General features: G+C 63.1%; 2 protein-coding genes across 5 annotated transcripts in view; one reads left to right on the top strand and one right to left on the bottom strand.

Annotated features, from left to right (window-relative positions):
* Nucleotides 1-1192: 1192 nt before the first annotated feature.
* UBE2J2 (ubiquitin conjugating enzyme E2 J2) lies at nt 1193-13060 on the bottom strand. Of its 4 annotated transcripts, none has more exons than XM_024125697.3 (8): nt 12864-13026; nt 9300-9645; nt 9059-9189; nt 6394-6434; nt 3042-3144; nt 2823-2961; nt 2429-2509; nt 1193-1843 (listed from the first exon to the last, which is right to left on the bottom strand). In XM_024125697.3, exons 3-8 carry the CDS (start codon nt 9187-9189, stop codon nt 1559-1561), a joined length of 780 nt encoding a protein of 259 aa, XP_023981465.1. In that variant the 5' UTR covers nt 9300-9645; nt 12864-13026; the 3' UTR covers nt 1193-1558. The 4 variants fall into 4 exon arrangements, with proteins under 4 accessions (XP_023981465.1, XP_028343814.1, XP_023981464.1 ...); XM_028488013.2 differs by lacking the exon at nt 12864-13026 and adding an exon at nt 11266-11783; XM_024125696.3 differs by lacking the exon at nt 9300-9645 and having other exon boundaries at nt 12864-13060.
* A 5400-nt stretch (nt 13061-18460) lies between these two features.
* SCNN1D (sodium channel epithelial 1 subunit delta) overlaps nt 18461-19042 on the top strand; it is a 3956-nt gene continuing 3374 nt past the window's right edge. The window contains 3 exon segments of the mRNA XM_024125642.1: nt 18461-18650; nt 18653-18792; nt 18794-18843. Coding sequence (XP_023981410.1) covers nt 18461-18650; nt 18653-18792; nt 18794-18843 — 380 coding nt within the window.

Here is a 19042-nt window from a genome sequence, read left to right as displayed (position 1 = left end):
CACGGGCGCCAGGGGGAGCCTCTGCACAGCACAGATCTGCCCCACCGCTGACTGAAGTTTTTAAAAGTTGAGATTTCGCACACAGAAAAGAAAAAACACATGTCAAGTAATTTCTATTTCCCAAACGTTCCGCCTCCGAAGAACCTCAGGAAATGCGGCGCGTCTGGAAGGGGCACCAACCTCCACAGATGCACCCTCGGGCCGGCAGTGGACGGAGGGAGGCCTGGCAAAGCTGCACCCGTCGGGGTCCGGGCCCAGCAGCACAGCACCGCCCCACCACCGGGGTCCACCGCGGGTCTCGGGACACCCAGCTGCCCACGGGCTACCCAGTGCTGGGCGGAGAGGGACTTGTGGTACACAGAGCCCAAGAGCACAAAATTTAGGAAAACAAAATGAAAGACTTTTTCACAAGAGCAGGTTGAATACACACAAGTAGTAAATCAAAGAGCAATTTTAAATGAGTTGATCAAAAAACAAAGAACGTCAAAGATGCACCAACGCCGGGCTGCACGCAGCTTCCCTGCCGGCCTCTGGAGTGAGGTCACAGGGTGTCATGCGGTGGCGCCCGGACACGGCGCCTTCCAAACACCGTGCAGGGACGTCATCAGCAGAGACGAGAACAGGGAGACGTCGGCGAGCCAGGAGGCGCAGCCCCAGGTCTGAGACGGCGCCCACCGGCGCTGCCCCTGAACCTGGGTGTCCTTCCTGGGCGGCCCGCCTCTAAGAACTGGCCACGGATCCGCTGTGAAAGGGAATGTGTGAGCCTGTCTCCAGGGCAAACCAAAGAGCTGGACCACGTGTGTGGGAAGCCCCACGTGCGCAGAGCCCGTCTGGCAGGTGGGACCCAAGGGCCCGCTGGGGGGTCTCCTCCTTCCATTGGCGCAGCCAGTGGGAGCCCGCAGGAAGCCATGGGGGTGAGAGAAAGCCGGCAGCGCGACCGCGCAGGACGCACCGCTCAGCCCCGGTGACAGCCTGTGGTCAGAAAGGAAGCAGATTCTCAACTTCAGCAAAACAGAGGACATGTGCTTTTTCCCAGGAGGAACCTGCTTCATTCTAAGTGAACACAAATGCCAAAGCCCAATCCCCTGACCCACCCAAGGCCGTCCCCGGCCAGCGGGCCCCGGGCCACCCTGCCGGGCACCCAGCACTGTCTGCCGAGTCAGAGCTCCACACTAAGAACGCACGCGAAGTGTTGGATAGGCATCGAGTTTTATATTTTTAAGTGACCAAATCTAATAAAATGAAAAACAGGTTACTAAAATAGGTCCAAAAGACAATACAGGAGATAAGCTATAAAACCAAAGCGTGAGGCCCTCTCGTGGACATGGAACCTCGCAGCCCCCGACGGACGCCAGGGCAGCATGGGGGCTGGGAGTCCCACGTCTCCAAATCCAACTACACACTTTGGTTTTTGTTCTCCTTTCGAAGGTTTTTAAAAAGCTAACCCCAGGAGTCAGGCAGGCCCGCCCAGTGCTCCGCGGCACGTCCAGCCAGCCCACGTCGAGCTCGGGCCCAGTGTCCCTCGTTTCCGACCACCTCTGCTGGCCGTGGCGGCGGCTCACTCCTGCGCTATGCTTCTCAGCACGTACTTGACCGTGTAGGCGAAGGCCGCAAACCCAACTATAACAAACAAGTTCGCCAGGGCACCGCCCAGGAGTCCGTGGTGCCGGTTGGCCTGCTGGAGCCCCGCGAGGTGTGGCCCGGCCCCTGGCGCGTGCCCGTTGAGGAGCGGAAGCCCGTTCTGGCCGTGGTGTGTCTCCCCGTCTGGAACCACATCTGGTAAGGGGAGAGCCTGGGGTCTGCTACTGAGTTCGTCTTGTGCTCTCTGTTTTTGCTTAATTTCCTAAGACAAAAACAGCAAGAAACAAGGGTTGGTTGAAACAAGCCAGCTCCTTCAAGGCTAGGGAGGGGACTGTGGTCTACCACAGAGACCCTGCGGGGTCGGTGGGCAACGGCTGCACGTTTCGTCCTGACAACTGCCCTCGGAGGCAGTGCCGCTGCTAATCCCGTTTAACAGACGTGGAGGCCACATGACTTGCCAAAACCGCCAAGGCTACACCTCGCGAGCTACGACTGAGCCAGGTCGGAGCTACCCTGAACCGCCAGGGCCCCGGCCTCCGTGTGGCTCAGCCTCCCGTTCGTGGCCAGGCTCTCTGCTCCGGCACCGAGACCAGCGAGCATCCCTGCCCCTCACCCCCGGCCTCCCAGGACCTTGACAGGCCCAGCGGCCTTCCCCTGACCTCTCCCCGTCTCCAACCCACCATCCAACCCCCAGGCCCCAGAGGAGAGGGTCAGATCTTCGCACCTAAACACACCCCCCCACTCCCGGTCTGCAGCACAGGAGCACACGCTCTCTGTGGAAAGTATTGAACCAAAGTGCCCCTGACATGGGGAAAGCAAAACTGATGGCCAACTTTTACTTTCTTACCTCCACGACTTCAGGAAACAATTCACAAAACACTTTGTCTTTTAAATTAAACACTAAACTTTGTGCAGCCAGTTGTCTTTTCTAGGAAGAAAAAGGGAGAAATATCAGCCCGAAAGCTAACTTCAATTCTTTCACATTCTAAAAACAGACTGACAGCCAAGGGCTGCTGTCTTCACGTTGCGGAAAGGACTCCACAAGCGTGCTCCTCATGACAAGCTGACATGTGGTCTCCTAAGGCTGTTCACCTTCCTGCGTCATCCACTGATGATGCTAGACCTGACCCCTACTTAAAACGGGAGAGAAATGAAAGCCCGATAACAAGGAGTCGCTGTCCTGACTGGGTGCAGCAGCTGTGGAGACCAACCGCACTGTCCCCCTCCCGCCCCCAGCTCACTGTGAAGTCCGAAGTCTCAATGCTGCCCAGGGTGGGGCCCTTCTCCACCATGAAGCTCAGGAGCCCCGTCAGAATGGTGGAGACGGACCAGGCCGGGTTCCACGTGTCTGGGTGGAAATCCGTGATGGAAAGACACAGCCTGAAGAAAGGGACCCAGTCAACAGGGTGCACACTTCTCAGGACCCCAGTCCCTCTTCAGAAGCACCCCGGACGCCTTACCTTGTGTTGCACTTAAATCTTCCATTGGGAGTTATCATATAAATACTAGGAGGTTTAAAAGGAAATTCTCTGGGAAAAATTAGTTTTCCATGATAATAGCCACCTGTATCAGAACAAGAGAAGGAGCCTTGTCATTATTCAAGTGAGAGCCACAGGCCCTCACTGCCCTCCGGGTCCCGGCCCAGGTCCGGCCCGCCCCCGCCCAGCTAGGTCTCCCCACCCCCTACCCCCCAGCCGACCATCCCTGGAACACACACATCTCACTGGGGCTCACGACCACCAACCTGGGGGGGCCCTTACCCCCACTGCCGACTAAACGTCCCTCCTCCACCCTCGCGCGCCCCCCTCCCCGAGAGCAGAGGATCAGGACAGAACCTCCACAGGCTCCTCGCTGGCCCCATGTCCACCCCAGAGAGCGGCAGCTCTTCCGGTCCCCTCACTCCAGCACCACCTGCCTCCCCTCCACCAGGCCACACCCAGCAGCAGGCGAAGGCACCATCACTTCCCCCCCTTAAAAACAAGTCAACAACAAAACTCTGACCCCCGCCCCCCTCCAAGCCCTGCCAGATGCTCCCTCTCCTTTATGTAAAATTCCTGACCTTGAAGTCGCCAGACGTCCAGCTGGGCCACGTGACCCCATCTCAGGCCTCACAGCCATCCCTCAAGCGCCCCCCGTACCAGCCCGGCTCCTGCCGCTGTCCTCCCGTCACTCCCGCTCCGGAAGGCACCGCGACGGCTCTCCAACGGGAACCCCAACGGGCCCGGCACCTCCGGACCCGCGTCCTGAGCGTCTGGCAACACTGCCCCAGACGGGTCCGAGATAGAATTCCTGCTCCTTCCCTCCTCTTAGTTATTCAGACTAAACTCTGGGGGGCCCCAGCTCCCGGATCACACCTGCTCCATCAGCAAATCCCAGCGGCCCCACCTTCCCACAGACGCAGCCCCCAAAACTTGGAGTGACCTCACCAGGCCCCCTGCTTCCATCCCTGCCCACCCAGCTCCAGGTCCCACCATCCGTCCCCACTGGAGGCCTCATCCCCTTGCTCTCAGGGTGGCACTTGGGAGCCTGTTGGAAATGCAGAGCCTTGGGCCCACCCACACCGGCGGGGCAGAACGTGCATTTCACAGATTCCCAGAGACGTGTGCATGTCTGTGCATGTGTGCATGTACAGCGAGGCTTGGGGGCGCCGCCCTGTCCTCCCACTGGAGCTCCCAGCTGGCCCCCCAGCCCCGCAGGTCTCTGCTCCAGCGCGCCACCAGGGGAAGGCCTCCTACCGCCTTGTAGCGGCTGCAGCGTCCCAGCTACCTGGCGTGCTCTCGCTTCCACTCTGTCGGGGGTGGAGGGGTGACTGCGGCCAGTGTCCCCTGCGAGGACAGCTCGGCACAGACAAGCCCACCAGCAAGGGACTAACTCTAGAAGCGACGCTGGAGCACACCTGCACCCACAAGTACTGAGAAAAGCCAAAATGGAAAGGAAAAAGTGCAGGACGTGGGAACTGGCGCTCGGCCCAGAGGAGACCATGGTGGCGCGGTCGTGGCGGGAAGCAGTGGGCTCACACCACAGGGACACTGTCGTCTCACTCAGTCGGGGGCGGGGGGTGGGGTGGCGACCCCGCCTGGCTGATTCCGCCAGTCCCCAGAGGGACGGGCTCCGGGCACGGCCGAGCACAACGAGGGCCCAGGCAGAGCCGTGAGCAGGTCCACGGTGGCGGGGCCTGCAGTTCTCCTCGCACCCAGGCGCACACTCCCAACCTCAGAGGGTCCCACCCGGGCCAGGAGGTGCATCCGAAGGCATGAAAGGCCCCTGGGCCTCTCCTCCAGCTTCATTCCAAGTGTCCGCGGGCACTGAGCCCCGGGACAGACAGACAAAACTGAGGGGCCCGGGAGGAGGCCTAGGAGAACCGCGCCTGGAACCCGAGGCACCTCCACCCCACCCCGCTTTCAGAGAAGCTGTGCGGGGCGATCCCTGGGCCCTGCTCCACCCCGGGACCTGCCCCGGCCACACCATCCAGTCCACACAACGACACCGCGAACAGCAGGGACACACAGGAGAACAGATGGGGCAAATGACAGCAAGAGTGACAGGGTTGGGTCTGGAAAAGGAGAGCCTTTCAACCAGGTCAGAGGGGCTGGCTGGACGGGGGTCTCCTGCATTCCCAGCCACCACGCCGCTCGCTCGGGGCTGCCCTCTCCTCTCCCCGCCACCTCTACCCTGCCCAGGTGTCAGCCTGGCTGGTCCTGAGGGCGGTGGCGGGGGGGTCTCATCACACAGTTAGCCAGCAAGTGTTCACTACTGTATGTTAGACAACAAGAGAGCTTTAAATCCAGGCCTAACCCTACTTGCGAGAGAACACTGCTTGTTCTCGGTAACCATCCAAGTTCACCCAGAACGTGTTGTGTGTTTCATAAGTGTTTTAATACGAGCTGTGCAAGCTGTTCTGCAGCCTGTCTTCCGTCCTTTCTCCTGGAACCCCACGCAAGGCCATCGCCATCGCCAAGCCCGTTACCCTGTGGTCATGACACGCCCACCCTATAGATATGCTTCTGCACACTGTTTCCCTAGGGCAGGTCATCCCCCAACAGGGATTCCTGGGCCACAGGAGTCCCACGAGGCTAGTGACTTGTCTGCCCAACTACCCACAACACTCCTGGGCGTCCAGAGCACCACACTTCCTCCCCAGCAGCACGGGTCCTCTAGTGGAATCGAATGCACAAGCCCACAGTAGGAAGACACAAGTGTGCTGCTCCGGCCACCCGAAATCAGGGCCCAGGGACTAGAGTGCCCACTTGGCCACGGCTCTGCCCCAGGCTCTACCACCCGGAGGCTGGCGCCAGGCTCCCCTCGGGCCCCTGGAGACTCACTGACGGACAGCTCTGAGATCTGTCTGCAAACACCAGAGGATGCTGGGTGGCATCACCTGACCATGGCAGGCCCCGCGGCCCCTACACCTCAGGCCTCTACCCGCACCGGGGGCCGCCCCTCAGCTCAGAGGACTCAGCACAGAGCAAGCGCCCAGGAAGTGACCTTACTTTCCTTCAACAATACCCATGTTGGTCTTACGTTTCCCCCGTCTGTTCTCTCAGCTCCGATCCCACTGACGTCAGAGGCTGGGTAAATTCGATACTCACAGCAGCCCCTGAAGACGGAGGCGCATGGGCAAAACCAAACTAAGCAACCCCTCTAGGACTTGCAGAAAACCCGAAGGGGCTCCACATGACATGCGTGCGGTCTACCTCACGCACATCCAAACCAGAAACAGTGTTATTTACAAACAGAAGGTGTTTCTCAGGCAAGGGCAGTTCTGAATACAGACGCCGCAACTTGTTCCTCTAACTCAGGGCAAAGACTTACCTTCGTAGGGAGTCATCTCAGGGCCTCGGACCACATAGTGCCTGAGGGAGGGAAGAAAATGAATTGGCTTTGGGGACGGCAAATTCTCCAAAATCTGAGTCACTCCAAGGCCGGGGTTTTTAGTGCCCACCCGAAACTAGACGTTCATAAACGTTCAGTAGGTGAACGGAAGGGTGAACCCGACCAGCTACCCAGCTCCCAGCTCTGCGGTTTCTCCAGCTGCTGGCGTGTTAGCCACTCTGTAATGGGATCCGAGAGGCTGTGTCTCCCAAGTTTTCCACAGAGTACTTTTGTATCCACAACACAATATGCAAAAAGCTAATCCTCTCTAACTGTTAACGTCAACTGACGATTTAAAAATTAACTTCACAATTTATTCTTTTTTTTTTTTTTTTTTTTGCGGTACGTGGGCCTCTCCCGCTGCGGAGCACAGGCTCCGGAAGCGCAGGCTCAGCGGCCGTGGCTCACGGGCCCAGCCGCTCCGCGGCACGTGGGATCCTCCCGGACCGGGGCACGAACCCGTGTCCTTTGCATCGGCAGGCAGACTACTCTCAACCACTGCGCCACCAGGGAAGCCCCACAATTTATTCTTGAGACGTACCTGAAATCTGGTATTTTTCAGCATGCCCAAATATCACACAGTAGCTAACCCGGGAACAGCTGGAGACACGCAGAGGCTGGGTCCCCGGCCCTGACGTCCTGGAAGAACCAGACTCGGCCTCAGAGCAGCTGCCCTCTAGCAGGAGGGACAGGGACAGCCCATGACTGTCACCAAAGTCCTCACACGCAGGGAGCCTCAGACCAGTAGCACCAGCCCCCATGGACTCTGCTCTCCATGCAAATAAACGAGGCTTCATCTCTACGTCAAGAAGCATTTGAGCTTATGAATTTTTTTTTTTTGGCCGCACCTCTCGGCTAGTGGGATCTTAGTTCCCCGATGAAGGACTGAACCCGGGCCCTCGGCAGTGAGAGCGCAGAGTCCTAACCACTGGACCGCCAGGGAAGTCCCTGAGCTAATGAATCTTCAAAGAAGACAGAAAAGCACAAAGAAGAAAGCAGACCTAACCAAAAATACCACACCAGACACACTGTGCACAGGTCAGCAACCGCCCCTTCAGGCACTGCTTCCCACCAGGACACTGCGACAACCCCTACCCCCGGCTGCCTGATAACGTCTGGCTCAAAAAATACTGTCGTCCTACGTCAGCAGACCAGGAACACACCAAGGAGCGTGGCCTTAATTTGTTACCGCTCCCAATTCCTGTGCCCCATCTGAGAACACCGGGAAGGGAGGCGAGCAGGGCTCTGAGAGCGCCCAGCAGCCCTGGGGCAGCAGAGCAAGGAAGGCTTGGAGGACAGGCCTCTTCCAAAAACACGCGCCCTTCTCCCAGCTGAGGCGACAGACACCCGCAGCTGAGCAGAGGAGCCCGCGCAGCAGGCCTGACACTGCTGTCCTCAACCAGCATCCGGGAACTGGATCCCAAAGGGTTCTCATCACCCCTATGCATCTCAACTACTTGTGTAAACAACACGGTCAATGCTGCAGGGACGCCTACTGTCCTGCGGGGAGTCTGGAATACCGGCGGGCACCAAGCAGAGGTGCCCGTGACCCACCCCACTGAAATCCCTGGTGCTCAGTCCCGAAAGGGCTTCCCTGGTGGATGCACCGCACATGGCTTGTCACAGCTGGCCGCAGGTGAGGGGAAGCTTGTGTCTGGTCTCCAATAGCCTCTGCCCTGCGCCTCTTCCTTTGCAGTGGGTCCTCCTAGCGAATGATGGCGCAAGGACCCGACTCGACTCACGTGCAGGAGGGGCCCACACAATGAGGATGTTCCCCTAGACTGCCACGGAACTCATCTGTCCACCTGCCAACTACGTCCTGGGGGCCACGCTTGGTTTTTGTCGTCTGGGGGCAGGGAGAGCTCTGCTGCGACACTGATGCCTCCCCCACATGCCAAGGCCAGCCTCCCCCTGAGCCCCTCCACCCCACCTGCCAGTGCCGGCCCTTCTCTGCACGCCAAGGGAGGAACATAGACCCAGAATCCTCAAACACCTGTCCAACTTGGAAAATACTTTTCAACTCAGATCTCTTTTCTCTGGATTTAAAAAAAAAAATTAAGTATTTGTTGAGAACAAAACAAAACAAGGAGAAAACGCTCCTTAGTATTTCAGCCCTACACTTTGTCTCTCATGAAACCACCAGCAAACGTGGTAGGAGCAGCTCTTCTACAACACAGCAACGGTCACGATGAAACGCGTACTCACAAGACAGAGCTAGAGCATCAGGACCCATCCCCCCGTCACCAACTCGCCAAAGTAAGACAACAGAGCACCTCACAGCACCAAGAAGCAAAGAGCAGAGAAGGAGAGTCTAAACGTGTAGCTTCTCCAACAGCCGCGAGGCCTGCAGGCCCCAAAGCCTCCCCCAGGATGGACCTTCTCTCCGGCCCCAGCGGGCAGGGGTCAAGGACAGCCCAGCACACCCCCAGCTGCTGCCCATCGTGAAGACAACCGGACAGTGCCTACAGACCTCAAGAGTCCGCTCACACCTGCCAAGGGGGCAGGAGCCCCTTCCCTGCGCCGAGATGGCCCATCCGGCCCATGCAGCCCAGCCAGAGAAGCCGGGTGATAGGTGGTGTGGGCGAAGGAGGACGCAGAGCCTTACCACTCAAGGATGTTGGAAGGGAGGGGCTCGGCACAGATGTAAGGCACGGGGTCTTTCTTAATCCGGAGATAGTCCTGCTTCAGGCGCTGGGTCGCCGTCGTGGGTGCTCTCTTAGCGCCGTTGCTGCTCATCTGTGGAAGACAAAGGTCCACGCTGACGAGGACAGCGGTGTTCCCTGCTGCCCTCCCTACAGGCGGCCTCCGCCACCCAGAGTCGAGGCCCACGGGCCGCGCCGACTTGCCTGCGCCCTCAGACACCCGCGGGCCTTGCGGAGTCCCCTTCCTGTCTGCCCGCTCCACTAGGATCTTCGCTGACACGACGTCGTCAGACAGAAAGGTTAAGAAAAACCCTGCAGCCACGCTCGTTTTCAAAGAACCTCCACGGGGAGAAAGAGCTCTATCTGCAAGGGTCGCGGGAGAAGGCCCTGACCGCCTGCCACGTGAGCATCTCCCCGGCGCCGTGCTAGGTGGTGCCACTCCGCGCCACGGCCCACCGAAGCCTGCTGTTCACCGTTTTCCAGCACACCTACCACTGGTCACAGGTGGGTGGGAGGACCAGAGAAGCAGAGGAAGAGCCTCTTCCTGGGGCTGGAGAGAGAGATGGGGACCCCATCAGGAAGCGGCAGCTGGACAGGCAGAGATAAGGAAGTGTGCTGCGTCCAGGACACAGCACTGGGTCACCGCGGCAGGAGCCAAACACGGTGAACAGAGGCCGATGAGGCCAACCAGGGATGCGAGGCCAGGCCATCAAGCGGCGCCCGCAAAGAGTTTAGGCCCAAACCTTAAGGCACATCAGATCTTCTATTAGAAAGGTCACTCTGGTGGCCCAGCAGAGGATGGATGGGACAGCATGGGACAGACAGGATGGCGCAGGACAGCACTGAAGGCTGGGGACGGGGAGGGAGGGAGCAGCCATCATTCAAGGCAAGAGACCTGCTCAGGGGACCCTGGGACACCTCAGCTCGGCTCCAGAGGCGGGAGAGCGGGATGGGGACGCGGAAGACAGGGCTCCCCACTCTCACGGGCACCAGAACGGCTCCATCTCGATCCACTTAACGCACTAGAATTTCTTACATCGTAAGGTGGAAAGGCAAACAAGTTCTACTGCTAAAAATAAAGCGTGGAAGCCGCTGGTGTAAAACACGGTGGAAACAGAGAACACACCGGGGTGTGCAGCTCAGGATGGAAAGGAGTGTCCAGGCTAGGGGGGAGGCCAACTGGACGGGGCGGTGAGGAGGAGTCACTCTGCCCGTGTCCCCACCTGTCCCGCCGCAGCATCGGACGACAGCTCCCCCCCCGCCCCCCGCCGGGCCCCGCCCCCTCACCTCAGCCCGGGGCCTCCGCGCGCTCCTTCCCTCCCATCAGTCTCTGCCCACGTTGCCTCATAAGAGACCACGCACTCCTGCCCAGGGGGTCCTCCTCAGAGCGCCCTCCCCGCCAGACGACGACCAGGGCTCGCGGTCTCGCTGTGCACCCCCGGGGCACCCGCAGTGGCCCCGCCGCACGCATCACAGCGCAGCCCTGCTTCCTGCTCTGGGGCCCCGAAACCTCGGCTCCCCATTTGCCCCCACTCTCCCCAGCCCCACCACACACCCCTGACGCAGGGCCCGCTGCTCTGCCCGTCAGAGACCTCAAGACTTCCGCCCAGCCTCCCGGCTGGCAGTCTCCCTCCACTTCAGTCCATCCTGTTCGCTGAAGTCGATGCCCTTCTCGTCGCACAGCTCTGATCACAACCCTTCAGGACGCACCCAGAACCGAGCTAATAAACGTCAACACCTCCAACACCTGCCAAGTCCTCTCAGGAGCAGCCCCAGACCGCCCTCTAGTGCCCGACTCCCGGGCCCCTGACACGGCCTGGGCCGACCCCCTCCTCCCAACCCCCCCGGCCACTGCCCGCTCCAGCCTCTACTGGCAGACAACTCGCCGAGGCCCTGGTCAAGCGCCTCCACGCCACCCCGCTCCGCTCCGCACAGGTGACCGCCAGGCCCCAGCAGACACCGCTAGCTGGTGTGCCCCCGCAGGTGGCTAGACCAGCCTGGGGGGAGCGCTCCCTCCGCAGCACCGCCCCAAAGGCCGGAGAAGCCAAGGGGACCAGGGCGATGTGGAGTGACAAACACAGCGACAGTCCAAAAGCAGGGCCACCACCCAGGACTCGTTTCCTTTAACCGCTCGCCGTAAAGTTAACCCTGCCAACGCAAACCAGCTCACCGGGTAATTCAGATACAGCCGTGCGGGCCTCAGTCAAGCGGCCAGCTGGGTGCTTCACGGAGGGTAGTGCACGGCCACAGAAACTAAATAAAACAGACCCTGCCCGGCTGGGCACAAATGAACTTTCCTCTCGCTTTTGCTTTCAAAGCCGACTTACAATCTAGCTACCGGGCCCTCAAAGGAAAGGGCACCCTCTGCGCAGCGCCCTCGGGCCCCTCCGGGTGACTGCCGGTGGGCTGGCCTCTCCCAGTCTGCCCGTGCGCACAGACCAGGCACCTCCACAGGCCATGAAGCCCTCCTCAAGGTCCCTTCAGGCCACGTCCCCACGGGGAGAGCCCGTAAGGCGTGTTACACTGAAGAAACAGGGCGCAGACGTTCAAAATCAGAACAGAACAAGAAACAGGGCCCGCGCACAAAACTGCAGGGCAGAGAAGCTGAAGGCGGGCAGCCTGAGCCGACGTCTCGGGCACGAGTTTTTCCGGGACCGCGGGGACAGACGCGCCGCCCGGCCCTTTCTCCCGCTCGGCGGCCGAGTGCTCCGGTGACGGGGCGGCACGAGACCTTGGCCTGACCCGCCAGAGGGCAAGTGACACACCCGTGCCCGGGACTCGCACGGAAGTCTCTCCCTTCACCAGCAGGATTGCTTCACAGGCTGGACGGAGGCCCGGGGCCGCCCCGCCGCCACTCCCGCACCTGCCAGAGATCGGCGCGGCCAAAGTGTGCGGATGACTGAGCGCCAGTTCCAGATGCCGAGACCCAACGGTGCCTGCAGACACGCGGGACCTTTCAATCAAGCGAGACCCTTAAGTTCCTCTCCGCGGAAACGAGCCTACACCGAGGGCCCCTCACCTCCAAAGAACAGAGCCCCGACCACCGCCCTCACTAGCTCCGCTCGCCGCTCCCTCCACCGGCTGGGGCCTGACCTCTCTTAAGTGTTTCATGCCTGAGCCCGCGTGCGGTCGGGAAGGGATGGGAACTAAACACAGACCAACTAAGTGGTGCTAACTGGAAAAGGGGCGAGACGCTTACGCGTGGCCAGACAGGAGAGCGGGCGTGCACAGGCGAGGAGCCGGCCCAGGGCCAACTCCGGCCGCCCGGCGTGGAGCTTCACCACTCTGACCGCCCGGATTTTCTCAGTTACCACCCCAAGGGCGACAACCAGCCACGCTCACTGCTAGGGGGACGTAAGGGGCGGTCTGGGGTCCTAACTGCTCGGAGATGAAGCGGCGGCGGGCTGGACGGCAGTCACCCCATCCCAACACGGATTCCCAGGACAGTTTGCGAACCAAGCTCTACGCCGGCCCGTCCTGACGGCGGCCGCAAGTGTGCCACTAACGGGAGGCCTTTCCGTGGGACGCCAACAGTGTAACCACCCGAATCCCCAAACTGGCCGGAGGGAGAACGAGCCGGCCCGGAGCCCCGGGCGCCCCGCCGTAACCGAAATCGGGTTCCGCGCACGGAAGCTCCAGGCCGGGCCCCGCGAGCGCGGACGGGGCGAGGATGGGCCGTGCGGAGGCCCCGCGCCCGCCGCTCGGACCGGCTCCGGCGGGGCGGACGCGCGGCCGAGGCCCCGGCACAGGCCCGCGGCGCGTGCTCACCTCTCCCCGTCGCCGCGCGTGGGCCGCCGCCGCACTCAGGCTCGCCGTGCTCGAGGCCAGAGCAGGGAGCGAGAGAGTGGGGCCCGCGCCGCAGAGCTGCACAGCGCCGGGACCGAGCCCACCCCGACCGCCTCCGCCGCCGCCGCCGCCGCCTCCGCCTCTGCTTTCAAGATGGCCGCTCGAGGGGCGGGGCCATCCTCACTTCCGGTTCCGGGGCGAGGTTAGCCGCGGGACGACCGCTCTAGGCGGCCGGGCGGACGTCGCCTGCGTCTCTCTGCCGCCACCAGCCCCGGGAAGCGGAAAACAGTTGGCGCATGGGCAGTGGCTTGCAGCCTCGCGGGGCGGGGCCCGACCAGAGCGCTTCTGCACCTCTGGTCGGCCGGTCACGGCCCTCCGGTTGATCCTTCGGCCGCAGAGCTGTCCGGCTGGCGGCCGCGGGGAGAGTCAGGGGCCGCAGCGGACCGGGGCCCCCCACCCAGCACGTTCCCCTCCTCACGACCCCCGGCCTTCCGCGGGAAGACAGGTCCTGTTACAGGATGACCCCCGCGGTGCCGGCGTGAGCCCCGCCCGACTTCTCTGGGACGCCGACCCTCCCACCGGCCCCCTTTCAAAGGATCGGCCCAGTGCGGGCTAGGGGGCCCAGTTCTTGTGCCCATTTAACAGGAGAGCGCGGGAGGCACTCTGCGTCCCCGGGCCTCAGTGACCGAACCACCCGGGGCCCGGAGAATCGAGTCCTGGGTGGCCTTGTGTGGCCGTGGTGTCGCGTGGGACCCGGAGCCCCGCCAGAACCTGTGCCAGGTGGGGTCCGCCGTGGGAATCCTGCCCAGCCCCTGCCCAGGGGGAGAGCTGTCCTCATAAAAAGTGTTGCACTGTTTCCCGACGGAATTTTCCACCCAGCCCATGAATAGGGTCGTTATGCACCGTGGATGCCGCATGGAGGCTGGCTTTCCGTTCTCACGGTCCCCTCCCTGGCCCTGGGGGAGGGGGAGGCAGAGCAGGGCGGTGGGGCGGCCAGCGAAGGCCCCGGGGAGCAGAGGGTGTTGCCGCTGGGACAGCATCAAGACAGCCCTGACCACGGGGCCTGGAGGTGTCGTCTGCACCTCACATCTGCCTTGGGGAACGCTGGGGGGCACGTGAGGATGGCACACAGGTGGGGTTCTGGAAAAGGGAGGGCTGGGCAGCTGGGCAGACCGACACTCTACCCTTCCTGGTGAGTGGGGCTGGGGGTGCCCACACAGGCTGTGCCAGTGCCAGCTCGGCTGTGAGGCTAGCGGTGGTCATCAGCCAGGACCCATCCAGAGGGGCCGTCGCTGGGCAGGGCACGGGGCTCCGTGCAGCAGAGCTGCGGTTCCAACCCCGAGTTCGCACCCCTGACCACAACCCTGACTGCCTCTCGGAATAGACCACCGGTCAACGGGGTAACTGACCACGTGGCGATTGACGGTGGACTCCAAGCACTGACGGGTCTAGCCATGGCCACTGGCAGAGAGCGGGCGGGCGGCCACGCTCACCCCCGAGTCTGGCCCACCCAGGGCACCTCAGGCAGGATCTGAGCGGCCACTGCAGGGCTGGCCCCAGGCCCGGGGCAGAAGCAGAAAGGAGTGCCCGTCGTCCCTCGGCCCAGCAGCAGGCGGGTCGGCCCGTGGGAAGCCAGCCCGCTACATCTCTGGCCCCCAGTGTGCCCCGGCGCTGGCCCGCCCTCCTCCTGGGGAGGCTGGCAGGCCCCAGGCCCCACCTCCTGCTGCCACGCTCCAGGAAATAGCTCAGCCTGCCCTTCACTCCCCCACCTTCCCCCCCACCCGGGCTCTGCCATCCCCACACAGGGTGGGCCCAGCTGTTTTTAGCTCACGGAGAGTTCTACAAGGGGGGCTACCCTGAGGCACCAGGGTGTTTCAAGCACAGGTGTGGGGCAGACCCACGGCTGGACCCTGAGCCCCACACGGGCAGCGTCACACACCCTGCCCACCGCAGCCGGCCGGAGCCCCCTGTGTGTTGGCAGGAGCCCCTGCCTGCCACTGCGGTCAACGCCTGGGGGATGGAGAGTTTCTGCAGTTGCACGGAGGAGGCCCCTTACCCTCCAGCGGGCACGGACTCCAGATGGTCCAGCCCCAGGGCAGGGAGGATGCCCCCACCTGCCCACCCCCCAGGAATCCCACACACATGTGCAGAGCCCATGGGCTCAGACTTCACGTCTGTTGCACCGGAATTCCCCCAGGGCCAACTCTGAGCTGTCCCTGAGGGTGGGGTGCCCACAGGCGTGGAAGTGGAGCGCAGGCACCGGCAGTCTGCAGGGCAGCCCCAGCCTGCAAGGGGACGCCTTGGTGCCTCTGGGCCCAGCCTAGGTGAAGGCCACCACTTGAAGGCCCACTGGGGCCGGGCTCAGCAGGCTAGGGCCAGCCGTCCTTCTGGGGAGAGGGCGGGGGACGGGGGCCCTCCGCCTGTCCCTTCTCTAATCCTTTCAACATACAGCCGTCAAGGAGGGTCCACATGGGCCCATGTTGTGCTGGGAGCTGGGGAAGCCCTGTCCTGCCCCAGCCAGCACCTCCTGCTCCTCCGGGGACTGTAGGGGCCTGGTGAGGCAGGCGAGGGGACGGACCCAGAAGGGAGGAGGGGACTGCTGGCCTCGCTGCCTCTGGACGCAGTCTCTGTGTCTCTGCCCTCCCAAAGGCAGGCTCTGGGGTGGCCTCCTCAGGAGGAGGAAGGAGGGGCTCTGACACTGGCCCAGTAACATCAGTTGGTCTCACCTCTGAGCCTCAAGGAAACTCAGTCCCACTTTGTACTTGAGGAAACAGGCTCAGAGAGGTTGAGCAACTTGGGCAACGTCACACAGCCGATGAGTGACAAAGCTGTGATTCGCACTCATGCTCAGATGAGTCCAGGGCCAGCTCTTCCCCAAGCGTGACTTCCGTCTCCCAGAGGTCCCCTGTGGCCATCTGCCTCCTTCCAAAGCCACGAGGCTGGTGACCTCACACCTCCTCAGAGCCAAGGCCCCACCAGAAGGGCCTGGTGGAGGTGGGGGCTTCCTCCCTCATCTCAGCCCGGGTCCTCAGCACCGATTCGGGGTGGGGTGTCAGGAACCCAGAGCCTGTGTGGAGAGGGGCAGAGGGCCTGAGCCGACCCCTCAAGCCTGGGACCAGGCTGAGGATCCGGTCATTTGGGATGGCGGGGCCTCGTGGTCATCCTAGAGCCATGTTGGGTCCCCCAGCGTGTCACCCTGGGGCCTGTCCTGCCTTCAGCACACTGGCTGGCCTCATGCAACCACACAGAGGCCGAGGGTTTCAGCATCCGAGATGGTGTGTCCCTGGGGTGTGGTGCCATCTTCGTGGGTGGCGCGTGGTCTTAGTATCTCCTGGGAGGCTGAGCTGTGGGCGCCATCTCCCACCCAGGCCCCAGCTCCTCCCCACAGTCTGCGCCTGTCCCGGGGCGGGCAGCCAGCCCTGGGGCACCCCTGTGTTCTGGGAATGGAGGCCCCTGCCCAGTGACCCTTGGCCACAAACACCTGTGGTTACAGGCCTGGCAGGTGAAGGCGAGTGGACAGGGGAGGGGGCATGCAGGGTCTGCTGCAGCGGGGTCCCTCCTCGCCCTCCAGAAACCTCGGGCCCCTCACCCCAGCCAGGGCCAGGGCCCCAGGCCTTGCTCCAGGAACCCGGGCAGGAAAGCTTCCCCCGGGGAAGGACGCGGGTGCCTGCAGCCAAAGGCTTCCCCTTCCAGGACCAGAGCAGGTGTGACTGCCCCCAGCCGGGTCCCTTCCCACCGCCACGCCCCATGCCCAGCCTGTTATAAATAGGAGGCTGCCTGGCCAGCGTCGGGCCACGGCCTGCTTTGTCACCTGCTAGAACCGCCACCAGCACCGCCACTGTCGCCGCCACCCAGCACGGGAGGTTGGAGGCACCCACACCGGGAGGCTCCAGCCTCGAGGTCCCAGGAGCGCCTGAGGTGGCCTGTGGCCGGGGCAGTTGGGGCAGGCCATCTCTCGGGGTCTCCGCTGCCTGAGGTGGAGGGGCCCCCGTCCACACCTTCATCACGCCACCCCCACTGACAGAGGGCTTGCTGTGTGTGAGAGGAGTGTGCGTCCGTGCACATGTGCGTGCGTGCGTGCGTGTGCCGCATGAAGGGGCCATGCACCCCTGTTCCTGCCGCGGCTGAGGCGTTGGGGACCCGCGGTGCCCGCGCTCGCCCCAGCGCATCCGCCCTAGTGTCGGGACCCCGCCTCCCGTCTCAGGAAGTCCTGGAGGTGCCTGAGTCTCCAGAGCCACCCTCCTCCTGCCCCGCCAGCTCCAGCTGGGGTGGGAAGGCGGCCGGTACGGAGTCCGAAAGAACCTTCTGGAGCCCCTTTTGCCTCGCCGGTATCACAGGGCTGAGGGTCCTGCCTTCCCCGTGAGGGCTCGGTGTGATCACAGGACACACGTGTGGGCAGTGCTCTGTCCCGTGTGGGACCCGCCATCAGCACCCCGTGCTGGCACATGCCCCTGGCCAGGCCACCTCCACAAACCCGAGGCCTGGGCCCCACGCAGCTGGCTGGCGCTCGGGTGTCCAGCCCACCACGTGCCAGCTGAATGCACCAGGCCCTTCCTCTGGTTCAGCCCCCTCCCCGAGCGCCAGCCCAGGCCCCATTGGCTGGAGGGGCCAGAACCCAGGGGGCTGCACCCCAAGTGTGAGAGGCCTAACGATTCAGACCAAGATGGGGACATTGTGGGAAGTCCGCAGGAGGCCCGGGCAGTGACTCAGTGCAGGTCCCAGACCGGCAGGCTGACCTGGTCAGGGCTCCACGGCCCTGCGCGCTGGGGGACCTAAGGTCTCGGGACGCTGGAGCCTCCGGGTGGGAATGGGGGCCAGGCCGGCCTCGGGCCACCTCCTTAGAGCCCTCAGGTCCCCACCATGTCTGGCCCATCAGCCTGCTGCCTACTTTTCCGGAAGCCCGAGGCCCACGAATGGAGCATCCCTGGGGACTCAGCTCGGTGGACGACGCCCCACCCCAGGCCAGCAGCGCCCACCGGCCTACAGGCCTGACCCTCGGCCCAGATGTGGCCAGACCTGCCTGGCTCCGTCGGCCCCAGTCAAAGTGGCCATGCTGGCCGCTGAGGGTTGGTGGAGGCCGTTGAGGCCCAGCGTCCCGTCAATCCCCAGCGCTGGGCTCTAGGCCCACCCTGAGCAGGTCACCTGGCTGCCCCTCCCCAGAGGCCACTGCCCCACTTGGCAGATGGCAGCAGAGACCCACCCAGCCTCGAGCCTGCCTGCAAACAAGACCAGGTGTGGCCTGAACACTGTGTCCCTTGCTGTCCCTGCCCCACCGCCCAGGCTCGGCTCTGGCCGTGATAAGACACACCCGCGGAGGCTGCCTGGTGCGCTGCTGGTCATCACGGGAGGGCCACAGCGTCGGTCCCAAGCATGAACCAGCTTCTAATGGGGCCTCTCTTAAGCATCAGCAGGACGGGCTGGGCCACTGGCGGCTGAGGGACGCCACGGCCCTGGGAGCACCCAGGGACAGAGAATGGAAGTCGATGGCATGGCCCCAGGTGGGGACACCTGGGTGGGGTCAGACCGGACGGTGGGCTGGGACCCCACTGAGGCTCGCTTCTGAGATTCAGGCTGGAGCCATGGCCCAAGCAGCTGGTGGGGGGCCGGGGACCCGGACATGCCCGCAGCTGCCGCCATCGCCACCACCGCCACCGCCCGAGGAGGAGCATGGGGAGAGGCTGGTGGAGCTGCACGCCTCGTTCAGGGAGCTGGTCGCCACCTTCTGCACCAACGCCACCATCCACGGCACCATCCGCCTGGTCTGCTCCAGCCAGAGCGCCTCAAGACTGCGTCCTGGGCGCTGCTGCCCGCAGGGGCCCTGGGCATGCTCTGCTGGCAGCTCGGACTCCTCTTTGAACAGTACTGGCGCTACCCTCTCATCACGACGGTGTCCGTGCGCTCGGGGCGGAGCGCAGCGCAAGCTCTTTCCGTCGGTCACCCTGTGCGACGTGAGCCCACACCGGTGAGGGCTGCGGCCAGCTCGGGCGCCCCTCCCAGGTGCGGTCACAGCGGAGGCCCCATCGTGGACGACTTGCCTTCCCCAGCCCTGTGCCCCGGGAGCTAAAGGGCAAGAAGAGCCAGCGGAATCTTGGTGTGACCACTGCCACCCTGGAGGGACACTGAGGTGCTGGGCAGCCCAGGGAGGGGGCGGGGGCGGGGCG

Source organism: Physeter macrocephalus, chromosome 3 (genome assembly GCF_002837175.3).
Source record: "Physeter macrocephalus isolate SW-GA chromosome 3, ASM283717v5, whole genome shotgun sequence".
NCBI lineage: Eukaryota > Metazoa > Chordata > Mammalia > Artiodactyla > Physeteridae > Physeter > Physeter macrocephalus.
Note: the sequence above shows the minus strand (reverse complement) of the source record. Positions and strands in the feature narration are given on the sequence as shown.

Excerpts from the sequence above, each read along its gene's own strand:
- UBE2J2 (XM_024125696.3), bottom strand. The coding sequence starts at position 9,189 with ATGAGCAGCAACGGCGCTAAGAGAGCACCCACGACGGCGACCCAGCGC. Across the intron at positions 6,435-9,058 it reads CCTTCCAACATCCTTGAGTG|GCACTATGTGGTCCGAGGCC; the intron begins GTAAGGCTCTGC and ends TCCCTCCCTCAG. Across the intron at positions 2,510-2,822 it reads TTGAGACTTCGGACTTCACA|AAAAGACAACTGGCTGCACA; the intron begins GTGAGCTGGGGG and ends TTTTCTTCCTAG.